The 14,245-nt window shown below is 35.2% G+C and overlaps 1 protein-coding gene across 3 annotated transcripts in view; it reads right to left on the reverse strand.

The window, feature by feature from the left end:
• Positions 1-4,734: 4,734 nt before the first annotated feature.
• The window catches only part of CRPPA (CDP-L-ribitol pyrophosphorylase A), a 327,279-nt gene continuing 317,768 nt past the window's right edge, over positions 4,735-14,245 (reverse strand). For 2 of the 3 annotated variants that reach the window (XM_059074968.2, XM_067042599.1), the window contains one exon: positions 4,735-7,892. In XM_059074968.2, coding sequence (XP_058930951.1) covers positions 7,788-7,892 — 105 coding nt within the window. In that variant the 3' untranslated portion in view covers positions 4,735-7,787. The remainder of the gene's footprint in view (positions 7,893-14,245) is intronic. The other variant, XM_067042597.1, reaches the window with a different exon arrangement.

Consider the following 14,245-nt stretch of genomic DNA (forward strand, 5'->3'; position numbering starts at 1 on the left):
CAATGGAATAGTACTCAGCCATAAAAAGAAATGAAACTGAGTTATTTGTAGTGAGGTTGATGGACCTAGAGTCTGTCATACAGAGTGAAGGAAGTCAGAAAGAGAAAAACAAATACCATATGCTAATACATATATATGGAATCCAAGAAAAAAAAAAGGTCATGAAGAACCTAGGGGTAAGACAGGAATAAAGACACATATCTACTAAAGCATGGACTTGAGGATATGAGGTGGGGTAAGGGTAAGCTGTGACAAAGTGAGAGAGTGGCATGGACATATATACACTACCAAACGTAAAACAGATAGCTAGTGGAAAGTAGCCACAGAGCACAGGGAGATCAGCTAGGTGGTTTGTGACCACCTAGAGGGGTGGGATAGGGAGGGTGGGAGGGATGGAAGAGATATGGGAACATATGTATATGTATAACTGATTCACTTTGTTATAAAGCAGAAACTAACACACCATTGTTAAGCAATTATACTCCAATAAAGACGTTAAAAAAAAAAAAGAAAAAGAAAAAGCTGACATACCAACAAACCAACTAATTTCAATAACCCATTTTATAATGAAGTAGAACAATGAACAAAATGGATACCTCCAAAATGGGAAAGCTCCAGAAACCTCATTCAGTTAATCTACTAGATGCTTTGCCAAACCTCATCCAAATAACCCAATTATTACAGTCCACAGACTAGTGGAAATTCTCACAAAATTGGCCTCCATGTGAAATCTCAAATCATGTTTCCACTCAGGTCAAAAAGATCACTAGGATTACCTTGTGGAAGCTTTTGCCTCTGGCTTAACTGCAGTTTTGCAAAATGGAAAATGAGGGAATGCATCCAGGTAATATTCTGGATGTAGATTTTAATCAGATTTTTCAAAACCTCAAGTAAAGAACAGTCCCTCCTAGTTGTAATCCAATTCCCTGAAACAGTATCCAACGTAGAATCAGAAATTCTGGATTTCTAAACTCAGTTTGGCTTCCAGTGTGCTGGGTGATCACGAGTCCTTAATCTCTGCATCTGCCTTTTTGTAATTGTCATACCACAAGGTTGATACAGACCTACCTCACAGAGACCCTGCAAAGATTAACTAAGGTTAAACAAGAAGAGAAAAGTGCATTAGACAATCCAGGCTTTGTCTATGCTGCTAAATAGACCCAGATGTTTTAACACCTGTTCAGATTATTTGGTAGCATCTTCACGAAGTAGAGAATAATTTGCATAATGCATTTCAGCTGTAAAGACTTCTAAAAAATATCTAATTACTTTTATTTTTATTCTACAGTACTTTCATTAGCAACAGAAAACCTGATTTTTTTCCTCAATACACACTAACGTGTTAAAGTCAGATTTTGTGTTTTGTGCTGCACAAATTTAGACGTGAATCTTTTATTTGGTGGTGGTAATGTATATTTTAATAAAGCCTTAAAATTGAAAAAAAATAAGCTCCTTATATAACAGAGTTATTTAAGGACTCATGATAAAACCCTGCATGATTTTTTTTTTAGGTTACATTTTAAGTCCTGGCAATCCAACATCATCACATGTAGTCGTCAGAGTCCTTTCTCAATCTTCACAGAAAATACAATTTGTAATATTTCATTTACCTAATCAATATGTATTGAGAAAGCCAAATTGATCAATGTTATTTCACCAACTGCAAAATTCAGGTTTCAGCTCGGTGCATTAAAAAAGAGTTCAAATTATTTATCCATTCACCAAATCAATGTCAGGCACATATTTTGTGCCAGATGTTATTCTAGACAGTCACTAGAAGGTGTCATATGAAGATTCAAAGTTCTTGCTTTTATATAATTTAAATTCTAATGAAGAGGCAAAACTTAGAGATGTGAGTGGTAAAGGAAATTCTTTTTAAGGAACTAATTATTACACTGATGATCACATTTTTTAAAAAAGAGCTGGTTATTCGAATATTTAAGAGGACAGAACTTCAGACTGAGGAGACACTAGATTTGTTTTTGGACACCAATGACAGAATAGGAAAAATCAAAATTGCAAAATGAGTTTTTCAATTTACAATAACAACAGGAAAGAGTAAATCACAGCAAAGAAATGTGGAAAGTGTTTGTAAAGGCTATAATTTCCAACACAGGGTTCAGCCCACTCTTTGCTGGTGACTCAAAGTGGGACTTCTCCTTTGAATAATATTATTTGAATTTTTAAAAAATTTATCTTTTTCAATTGAAGTATTATTGACATACATTATATTAGTTTCAGGTGTACAACATAATGATTCAATATTTGTAGACACTGCAAAATGATCACCATGCTATGTCTAGGCACCATCTGTAACTATACATTATTACAAATTTTTTTTCTTGTGGTAATTACTTTCAAGATTTACTCTTAGCAACTTTCAAATATGAAGACATTTTTAAAAATCGAAGGTTCTTATATTTCAGATAGGAAGAGAAAAAATTCCTGGCTCTGCTCAGGTCAAGCTCATCACACTGACACCGTTCACCCCAAATTTTCCCACTGAGCAAACACTGTGAACATTCATGCTTAGGAAAGTCTCATGACAAGGGAAGACTTCATACTTCCTCCTGCCTGGGCATTTCTCTAGACCTTCCTTTCTCTTGTAAAGACAGTGAATGGATTTCAACTTCTCTTTTCAGGTCCTGTGTTGCTGAGGTGCAAATGTCTGTAGGCAACTCTGGTTCAACAAGGAAGTATTTCCTTCTACTTTTTCATCTTCCACTTTTGTTATCCAAATATGTCTGATCATTCATTGCCTGAGGAAATCCCAACAACTTTAGAGCTCACAGAGATTGCCATCTCTGTAAGTGATAATAACTGTATGTGAGTATCAGTCTTTGTATGTTTTACTGGCACATGCAGATCCAAGGATGTTCTAAAATATGTTTGTGTGTTGGGGGTAGCAATGCACAAAGGAAAGGAAGAGTGTAGCAACACTAAAAGGTAATGGGCTTTACCCATTTTCTTTCTCTTGTTATTAACGAAAATAAAATTGAGATTCCCATCTTTGAGAGTCATTCTTTAAGGGATCTTAAAATAGTATGTTTTACAAACTCACAGAGAATGAACTTATGGTTATCAGGGGGGAATGATGGGGGGAGGGATACATTGGTAGTTTGGAATTGATGTGTACACACTGCTATATTTAAAATAAAATGCCGTTCCATGGGGAAAAATTGTATATTTTATAATATTATAAAGAATCATGCTTAGGAATATAAGCTCCAAAGTCAGATAACCAAATTTGAATCACATTTTGCCCACTTGGTGCTTGAATGACTCTGTTACTCAAAGTTATTCAAAATGTATGTGCCTTAGTTTCTTCATCTTTTAAATGGAGACTGGTATACTACCTAGTACATGAAGTTATTATGGAAAAAAAAAGTTATGTACATCCAAAAGCACTAAGAACAGTTCCTGGAACACAGTAATCATTCAACAAATGTTAGCTATTTCTACTATCTATTATTTTAGTTGCCCGTATTTTAACTCAATATCATTTCAGGCCCAAAAGAGTTTAACTTCTTTTGAAAACTTTTCTATAACATTCAGGTCTATTTTTCTCCTTCAGTAACTACTAACTAGGGAAGGAGGCATCCAAAGAACCTTATAATACTTTGGGATCATTGCCCTAACTAACAGTTCTCCTGGTAAATGTTCTGCTTTAGCAAAATGTGTGTCTCCAGATATATCCTAGACTTGTGAGAGCAAATGTACCACACACTGCCACAGATCTTCTTTCCTTGCTTACCAACTGGTGTTCGATAAAATGATTCAAAACTCAGTACTAGCAAAAAAAAAAAAAAGAAAAAAAAAATCCAATGAGCATTTATTGAGCTCACCTGTCTGCTGGAGACCCTGCTGATCTCAGCTGGGCTTCTGCATCCATTTGTTAATTAGCTGGAGGTCAGGTGATCCCGGCTCTTGTTTTCCTTTTGGAGGCAGCAGGTCAGGTGGAGTGTGTACATCATGGTGGTGGCAGAAGTGGGAGAGAGCAAGCAGCAACATGCAGGGTCTCTTAAGCATAGTCTCAGCGGTGTACTGCCACTTGTGACTCACTCTGTTGGTCAAAGCAGGTCACAGGATGAATCCCAAAGTCATGAAGGGGACATATATTCCTCGTATGGAAACTAAATGGAGGGAAAGAATATTGCTAAACAGTAATTCAACCCACCACACCCATGTAGACATTAAGTGGTCACAATATTCTTTTCCACTGTGCCTAAGTATAGCTTTTATATCCTTAGCTGCCACAGTAATTACTGGTAAACCTGCTAAATATGAGGGAAAGAAAAAAAATCTGATTGAGACTTCTGGTTTTACAAATTTTTAATATATTTTACAGAATAATATATCTGAATCTCAAATTCTATTTTTCTATAATGTAAAACATCACACTTATATTTTGAGAATGTTCTATTCAGTTATTCAGTTGAGACTGAGTCAGTTTGAAAAATATGTACATATACACGAAATATCAATGAAAATTGTCATTAGATTTTAAAATATCAATAATTTAGTTATCAATTACCTACACTTTGTTGTGTAAAGAGAACATTTAAAATATTTAATAGTAGTTTCTTACTTTTCATTTAAAAAGATTCATACCTTTTCAGTTTTGAAACTAAAACCATACAAGAACATATATTAATGTTACGATGCCAAACACCAGCTACACAGCCACTTCTTGTCCACGTATTTTAAACCATATTAATAAACTCTAAAACAATATGTATTTTTCATTTATTCTGTTTATTTTTGAATTAAACTTTTAAAACAATTTCAATCTTTCTTATCTCAAATGGCTTTCTTCACATTTTAATTAAAATATTATCATTTGTTTCCTTGATATAGTTTCTAAAAGGAAGTAAAATTTACATATTTAACGTAAGAAAATGTAGAACTACAACTTGATTTTTATAAAATGAGTATTGTATTTATATATATAAAACATAAAATTTGATAGGTATAATTACAGATGACCCTTGAACAACACAGGGATTAGAGGCATTGACACTCCCAGCAGTCAAACATCTGTGCATAATTTATAGTTGGCCTTCTGTATCCATGGTTCCTTCCTAGCTACTGCTGAAAAAAACCCACGTATAAGTGGACCAGTGCAATTCAAACCTGTGCTTTTCAAGGGTCAAATGTACAGTCACTAGCATAGGAAAAGAGCGTTTTCCTGGTAAACCAATGCAAAATGCTTAAAGTGACCACAGTAAGAATGGCTCTCGGTAGAATATAGGGGTCTGAGGTCTTGGTAGAATGTAGGGGTCAGACTGTTATCTGTAGATGAGTCTATTTGCAACAAGTCATCTCTCAAATTGAGCACTTTCATGAAAAAAAAAACTACCTCTTACCAATATAAGTCATTAATCAAACTACCGATCGCACTGTGTTAACTTCCCAAAAAGGTTAACTTCAAATTGCATGTAATTAAGTAGCGTACATTTTAAAAGAAAACAGCCTTTCCACAAAATCTGCACAGGTAGAAAGCAATTTCAGCAACCCTCAGGCATACACAGTATAATTTTTAAAGGGATTTTGAAAAGTAAAGTGAAAATGGACAGTTATCATGAAAGTAATTAAGCTTCCCGAAGTGGAGATGAATATATAACTGTAAAGTTGCCTCTGGATGTCTTAACAAAAAACAACTAATTTATCTTTCCCTCCTGGCCAATAATTCTCTTCATTCCCTTTATCCTTAGCTACAATTTCTGTATGTTGGAAAGAAGCTTCAGGACTTTCCTCAGGTCACTGGGCTGATCTTGTCCCTCCTCGTCCATTCCTCCAACGCTCATTTGGAGCCTCTGGCTCATTTCCCAAGGCCTCTCCGCTGGATGTCCTTTGCCCGCAATCATTGTTATAGAGGAAAGGAGCTTAAAACTTATTCTCAGTGATCCTGAGTTCAAGCCCTGACTTTTGCTACGAGGCAGACATGCGTCTTTGGAGAAGGTAATAAGGATCCCTGAGCCTCAATTTCCATCTAAACTGTAAAGGATGTGATGAGATTTCTTTAAATTATTTTCAAAGCTGTGAATCACTTTGTAAACTATAAAGAAAAAAATTAAATGCCATAATGATGATGATGATGATTTCAGACATCATCATCTTAATAATTTCTTAACTAAATCTCGTCACACTCAATGTTTACAATTGCCTAGGGTAAAGGCATACTAACTGTCCCAAGATAAATTCTTGTCTGGTATAATATTCCCTTCTGTTGAAATCTAAGGTAACTCAGCACTCAATAGATACAGTGATGTTGCTTGTGCCAGAGATTGCCTCATTTCCCATCAAGTACCTAAAGGCACTAATTTTCTCCTTAAAATCTTTGTAACTTTTCCCCTTTTGCCTTTATGAGCACTTTTCAAATTCTTAAAACATTTTCCCCTGAAGATGTCAAAAGGCACACCTATGACCTTTTACAACGTAGCCAACCTGCCTTAACGACCACACATTCTAACCAAAATCCACACACTGCCCATATATTTCCACCCTCAAGATTTTTAATTAAATGATTTATTTTATATTTCTTAACATCCCTAGAGAAAGAAAGAAAAAGTGGCGAGCCCAGGAATTGAGATCCAAGCCTACATTCATTCAAACAACACATTTCATTTAGGAGAATGAATTGCAATAATTACTTCATTTCCTCTATATTCTACTCACTATTATTTAAATGTAAAATATAAACTCTCCTACTATTATGGATACTTGAGAAATAAGAAAAAATCACCCAACATGTTAAGAAGAGAGTGCACAAGGTAGATATTTCATAGTCTATCTTTAACTGAAAACATTTCATGCAATTTTTATAGTTCCCACGTGCAGCCTAAGCCCTGGCATAATCTGATCTAATGTGTTTTTATGAAGTGTATATATAGAATAAAAGGCATCTCTAATGACTGGATTGACAAAACTGTAAAATATAAGGTAAGGGAAAAATCATCAATATTTAAGATGTATATACCAGTGGAAATTTGAAAGAATAAGAACTCGATTTTAAAAAGCAGCAGTTAGCTGTATCAAAAGAAAATTAATTATTTTATGTGCAGTGGACTCTCTTCCTTTCAGAAGACTAACTTAACATTGACCAAAAGAACTTTACTTTCATGAAGTCTTCTTTTAAAGTTATTCAGAAAAATCAGAAGCCTTTAAAAATAATGTAAGTCAAAACTATATTTCATATACCAAGGAATACATACAATTTTAAAACATTAGAAAAGCAGGAGATTACATCTCCTTCAGGGATCTAGGGTAATGTGAGGCTAATGGTACAGATACTCAAACCAGAGTTCACTGCTATCTCCTCTTTTTTTTTTAAGGTGTGAAAAATTGGAATGCAATTCAAAATAACCCATGGAGAAAGGATAATGTTAGAATTAACAATACTCATTAATCTTATTTATTAGTTTCATTATAGTGTGATTTACTAATTAACAGAGAGATAATAGTTGACATTTCCTAAATTCTCATTCCTTGGAGAATTAGCTGACTCATCATTATTTCTATTTTACCTTTTATGCCTTTGTGAAAAGGCACACATTCTTTAAGTGAAGGCTATTATTTTCCACTTATCTGTTCTTTTCTGATTTAAGCAATTTATATTTGACATGCATAAAAAGTTTTCAAGTTCACCTAAGCATCACATCCTCCAAATTATAAAAGACATAAAAGACAACTTAAACGTTCTACCATATATAATTTGGAGAGAAGCACAAAAGAGATACTTAGGTCAATGTTTCTAAGAACACAGTAGGTAATTTTCTTCATGTTCTTTATGCTACCAATAGTTGGCCAATGAGTCCGGAATTTCTTTCTTTGATTAAGGCAGCAATAATGGTGGCACCTTGCCTTAAACTTTCCTGTAGCTTCTGTTCATCCTGAAAGAAAAGATAAAACAATAATTATTTTAGAAAGAAAAGATATCAACACATTAAAATTAATAAGGACCTACTTTTCTTTTTAAAAAAAATTTCTTTTTGAAAAACTTTATAAACATAAATATAACATTGTATAAGTTTAAGGTGTACAATGTGATGATGTGATATACATATATACAGCAAAATTATTACTAAAGTAGGGTTAGTTATCACCCCCATCATCTCATATAGTTACCATTTTTTGGAAGAGGGGTGAGAACGTTTAAGATCTACTCTCTCAGGAACTTTGAGGTATACAATACAGTCCTCTTAACTATAGTCACCATCTGTACATTAAATTCTCAGAACTTACCCATCTTATAAATGGAAGTTTGTATACTTTGACCAACATCTCCCCATTTCCTTCACTCCTTAGCCCCTGGCAATACAATCACAGACTCTGTTTCTATGTGTTCAAGGAGACACTGCAAGGCTTGCTGTTCTTTGGGCTCAGCAGTGCATAGAACTCAGACCACAGCCATTGTCCCAAATAAAGGAGAAACGCTTTTATAAGCACTTTCATTATAGAAAAACTATCTACTGAAGGTACCTAAAGAAGCAATGACACAATTTCGAAAGCTAATAATATGAAACAAAAGATTATTTTCCTTAATCCAATATTCAAGACCAACTTTGGCTCTTCACTTAAGTGTGAATATTTCTTTGATGATACAAGCCTTCTCTTCACCTTTTGTTTTTTTTTTCCTGAGGGTTCTTCAACAACAGACTTTGTTATAAACTGTGAGTACTGGTGTGGAGGGAAAAAAACAAAACTAAAAACCTGCTTGTTTTTGAAGTAAAGATCAGGGAGATTTGTGAAAAGAGTTATTTCACAAGTTGCTAAAATGTGATTTTCCCTTTGAAATTATATTGCCTATGAAATTCTGTTTTTTCTAATTATTTAGGCTTCTTGAAGGTGTGAGGGGATGATAATATGAAGGGAAAATGAAAGTGGAAATAGGGTTAGTATCTTAAATCCTTGGGTTATGAATTGTGCTAGGTTCAAAAAGAGGGATCTGGTAACCAATTTCGACACTTCAGCATCATCCGTAATGCCTTATCCCAACATTCAGTATATCACTAGGACCCACTGTTTCTACCTCCTTAATGTTTCTTGAATCCATATACTCCACTCAAACTGCCACTGCCAGCATACTACCTCTGGCCCTGAATTACTGAAACAATCTCGTAGTCTCTCTGAGGTCTGTCCTCTTCTATCCTATTTCCCACAAAGCAATGAAAATACTGATTTTAAATAATAAAAATCTGATCACATCATTATCCTGCATGAAATCCTTTGAAGGCTATCTTTAAACTTCAGGATCAAGTATTAACCCTTTACCTGGAAGGTCTTTTATCCTTCCAGCCTCTTCTTACCATTCCCTTAAAATCACTCAGTTCTCCAAGCCATGCAGAACTGTTTACGATTGCCCAATCAAGCCATTTTTCAAGGTTTCATCCCGTTGCACCAGCTAATCCCTTTGCCAGAAAAGCTGTTCCACTCCCTCTCCTAGCCTAGCTGACCCTAGTTACTCTGAGGTTCAACTCAGATATCAGTGACTCCTGAAATCTCCCTTGACTGCTGTTCTTCAACCCAATTTGAGTAAGGTGAATCTATACGTTTCCATAGCTATGAATTTCTCTAGCACACTGAATTCTAATAGTCTTTTCAGTTGGCCATCTATTCCACCAGATGATCAGTTTCTTGATGTAAAGAATATTTTATCTTTGAATATAAAAAACTTAGTTCAATGCCTAACACATGGCTGCCCTCCATACATTATAACAAATTCAAAGCAAAGGAGGGTTGACAATGATAGACGTATGTTCACCCTTTCAGTTTGACTCATTTGTTAATAATGACCACTATTTGGTTACTTTGTTTACTCCTATTTACATATTTAGCCAGAAGTCTGGCAACAGTACAAAGAAGAAGTTATCTTATCGAAGCCTTCCCACTACCACCATGCCTCCACTAGCCCAGGACTGGATTGATGGCAGTAAAAGATCACCTCTGCTTAAACTACTCTTTCCCGACATCCCTGATTGTGTTCTAAGAGGTGGAACTGGGGAAGATGCACAGGGGCTGAATGGTGGCTACTTTGTCTCTTGTGGGTGAGTTTTAATGACATTTCAGTAATGGATTTCAAATGCTGTACTGGTTTCCAGAATATCAAGTCACATTAACAAATCATTTAAAAGCCAAATATGTTTGAGCTTAACATGTGATTCACTTATACAGGAGCAGATATCATTCATGACACACCATTTATAAAAATAGAAATAGTATTCTAAAGCTGAATAAAATACAAACCAACTATAGATATGTATTTGTCACTCAATAATTAATTGATTACAATGTTGCAGGGTATGATACACATCTACTCCCAAGTCTCATTAAAATGATATACAACAGATGATGATAATTAAGGTTTCCCATTCAAAAATAAACAGAAAAAGGCTATCTGCATAGCCTCTTTGAAACCAGTTTACACTTATAATGAAAGCAGCATGGTAACAAAGAAATGAAGGGGGAAAACCTGTTTAAGATCCTAGGGCTAGAAAAATCACATTTCTCTATCTTGGAATAAATCTTCCATGCTCATTTTGATTGCTCCACAACTTACATATCTTTAGCTACTAACAAATTTAAGTAAGATTGTTCTTTTAAAGATTACTTTGGCAATTTTTTATAGGCATCATTTGGAAAGACTAGAATTCAGTGAGAAGAACCTATGTTATTCCACTAAATATTTGTTTTCCCTCTCTGCCTGACCTCAGTCATTTCATCTTTGAAAAATATGAATTTTAAGAGCTGATTTAAACAAGATGGTGAGACATACCTATACTAAGAAAGTTCTAGTATGTACAAAAATTAGATAGACAATTTATGGATTTCAAACTCATTTCAAAATTCCATAACTCTATAAAAGTATTGATAACCCAAGTAAAAAATGCAAGGAAACAAATCTTTAAAAAGCATTTCCTGCTGAAAGAGGATATGCAAAACAGTGTTTTCAATCCTTGATGGAGATAGGGAGTAGAGGGGCATTACAGGTGGTCATTTTATTATCAATCATCTATATTTATACACATGTATATGCATATATTCCTTTGTGTGCTCCAAATATTATATAATAAAAATGTTTAGTGTTAAAACTATGTGAGCAAGGTCAACATGAACACTGAAATATCATGTTGATGGTATGCACTTTTGATATGCTATGATGAAATGGTATTTACCTCTGTGGTCTCCCTCCTCAAAACCCATAACACCAGTCTAATCATGAGAAAATACGTCAGACAAACTCCAATATAGGGACATACTACAATATATCTGACCAGTACTCCTCAAAATTATCAAGTTCATAAAAAACAAGGTAAGTCTGAAAAGCTGTCACAGCCAACTGTGGAGACATGACAACTAAAGGTAATGTGGTATGCTGGAATTAAAAAAAAAAAAAAATTGGTAAAACCAAGGTAATTTGCATAAACTATGGCTTAGTTGTTAATAATAGGGGAAACTGCCCAAAGGGCACAAGGGAACTCTGTACTATCCTCTCAATTTTTCTGTGAATCTAAAACACAAAGTGTATTATTTTTCAAGAAAAGATGTGTTTAATCAGGTTCTAGAGTCAGATTGCTGGTATTCAAATACTGGCCTTCACAACTGTCAAATATCTTTGAGCAAATTATCAAAGTTTTATAGTTCTGCGTTTTTCATCTAAAACTGGGGTAACAATATTATCTACTTTACAGATTTTTCTGTAGGGACTAAACCAGGTAAGACATGTAGATCACAGATACCTATCAAATATTCTATAATAAAAACTGTTAGAATTATTATTTTTATGGAGGGTACTGTTTCAGCCACAACAGAGTAGCTGATAACACCTACTCACCATACATAACCATTAAATCTTGTAAACCATGTAACAATGTTGTTTGAGGATCTAAGACAGTAACCAATGCATATCTACAGTCCTTGAAAGCAGAGACCATTCACCTCAGATGTCTTGTTGAGAGAATTTTTTGAAACTATACAGAAAAGAAATAGAGTCCAAGTGAATGATGGTCTCTCTGGATATAAAAGACAGAGATTACAATTTAAAGTTGTCAGGGCTTCCCTGGTGGCGCAGTGGTTGAGAATCCGCCTGCCGATGCAGGGGACACAGGTTCGTGCCCTGGTCCGGGAAGATCCCACATGCCGCAGAGCAGCTGGGACCGTGAGCCATGGCCACTGAGCCTGCACATCCGGAGCCTGAGCTCCGCAATGGGAGAGGCCACAACAGTGAGAGGCCCGTGTACCGAAAATAAATAAATAAATAAAGTCGTCAAAGTGGCTCAGATTGCACGAGAAACATTCCTGCGACAGGAGAGTTTCAAAGAAGTCCTAAAATTCTGCTGAAAATTCCCCTTATTTGGCCAATTCCTAATCGGCACTTGCACAGGTAGACTCCATGGGGCCTAGCAGAGAATAATTTCTGGGAAGCTGGAGCAATGAGCAGAGATTTCAGAAGCTGCACTGCACTTAGAAGATTAGATGTGAGGTAGGCTGGAACAAGGAGACCTTGGTGAATACCCATGGCCTTCAGCCAAGATCTCTGAAAGACCATGCCTATAACCCAGGAATAAAGACAAAACTGAACTAGAACTACCCTAACAAAGTTTTAACAAGCTCCAGGAGAGCAAGTTGATTTCCCAGTAACACACATGCTTTCCAGAACAAATTTTAATATTCTTTGGAGGAAGCTAAAATAAACTAGAGCTTTTATAATGTTTTGTAACTAACAGATGGCATACAATAAAATATTACTTGACAAGTAAAGAACGCAAAGCAGCAAAAATAAATAAATAAATAGACTACCCATAAACAAGGGGAAAAAAATCAATTTAAACAGATCCAGAAATGATCCATATATTGGAATTAGCCTACAAGGATTTCAAGATAACTATGATTAATATATTTTTAAAGTAGAGGAAGAGAAGGAAACATTGGTGAAAACTGGAAAATTTCAACATCGAATTGGAATCTCAAATTAAAAAATTTTATAATTTTACAATATAATACTTGAAATTAAGAATTAATTGACTGATTTTATATGAGATGGGAAGAGCCAGAGACAATATGAGTGACACTGAAGTGAAGTAAAAAAATATCCAAACTGAAGCAAGAGAGAAAAATGGTGAATTACTACCATAATCATCTTATACCTTGTAATCACATTACTATTCCATTTCCCTATTCCTTATCTACTGACACACCCTACCACCATCACCAAGAAACCTGCTTGGAACATTTAGAAAACTACATATGGGTTATGTCAGCAGCCATGTCATCTGGGAATATTTACTCCATGAAACAAGCAAAAAATTTGAAAAATGTTAACCCCATCCCTAGAAAACCAATATGATGTAATGTACAAATATATGTACAAGACTAGACTGTAGGTAATATTGCTATAGCTGCACCTGAGAGAACAAGGGAATTCAGAGAATGGTAAGATCACATGAGGCAGGAATGTTTCCTCAGGGAGACAGAACCAAATGATGAGAGAAAGAGGAAGAAAATACTGTAGAGTCCAGGATGAACAAGAAATATTTTGGGACAAGAAATGGCTGATCCTTAGAGTGACATATCAATGTGATAAAGCTATTCTAAGAAAAGTGGGTACCCAAATTTTCACAATAAAAAAATAAGAAAAAAGCACCCAAATTAAATGTATCAGCAGTTTACTTACTATCTGTAACTCCAGCAACATTCACAGCTAGGCTTCAGGTTTATAGTAACCTTGATTTATACTCAGTCATAAAGAGCATACACTGTGAACATGGCACACCAATGTTTACATACCCACACATAGAAATCAAAAACATTTGTTTAATTTAAAGAAAAACAAGAGGATATTTAATAAGATATATTAAAGTCTGCATTTTGCTTAAATCTAAATTATTGTCATATGGGCTTCCCTGGTGGCGCAGTGGTTGAGAATCCGCCTGCCGATGCAGGGAACACGGGTTCGTGCCCCGGTCCGGGAAGATCCCACATGCCGCGGAGTGGCGGGGCCCGTGAGCCATGGCCGCTGAGCCTGTGCGTCCGGAGCCTGTGCTCCGCAACGGGAGAGGCCACAACAGTGAGAGGCCCGCGTACCACAAAAAAAATAAAAAAATAAAAAAATAAATTATTGTCATAACAGTAATTACTTGTTATCTTATTGTTCTGTTCACTTAAGAACAATGTCAAATTTTTGAAAAACAATAAAAATTGCACTCTATCTTCTCCTAAAAAAATAAAAATATAACTTCTAGCTGTA

The sequence above is a fragment of the Kogia breviceps genome, chromosome 9, assembly GCF_026419965.1.
Source record: "Kogia breviceps isolate mKogBre1 chromosome 9, mKogBre1 haplotype 1, whole genome shotgun sequence".
NCBI classification, from domain to species: Eukaryota; Metazoa; Chordata; class Mammalia; order Artiodactyla; family Physeteridae; genus Kogia; species Kogia breviceps.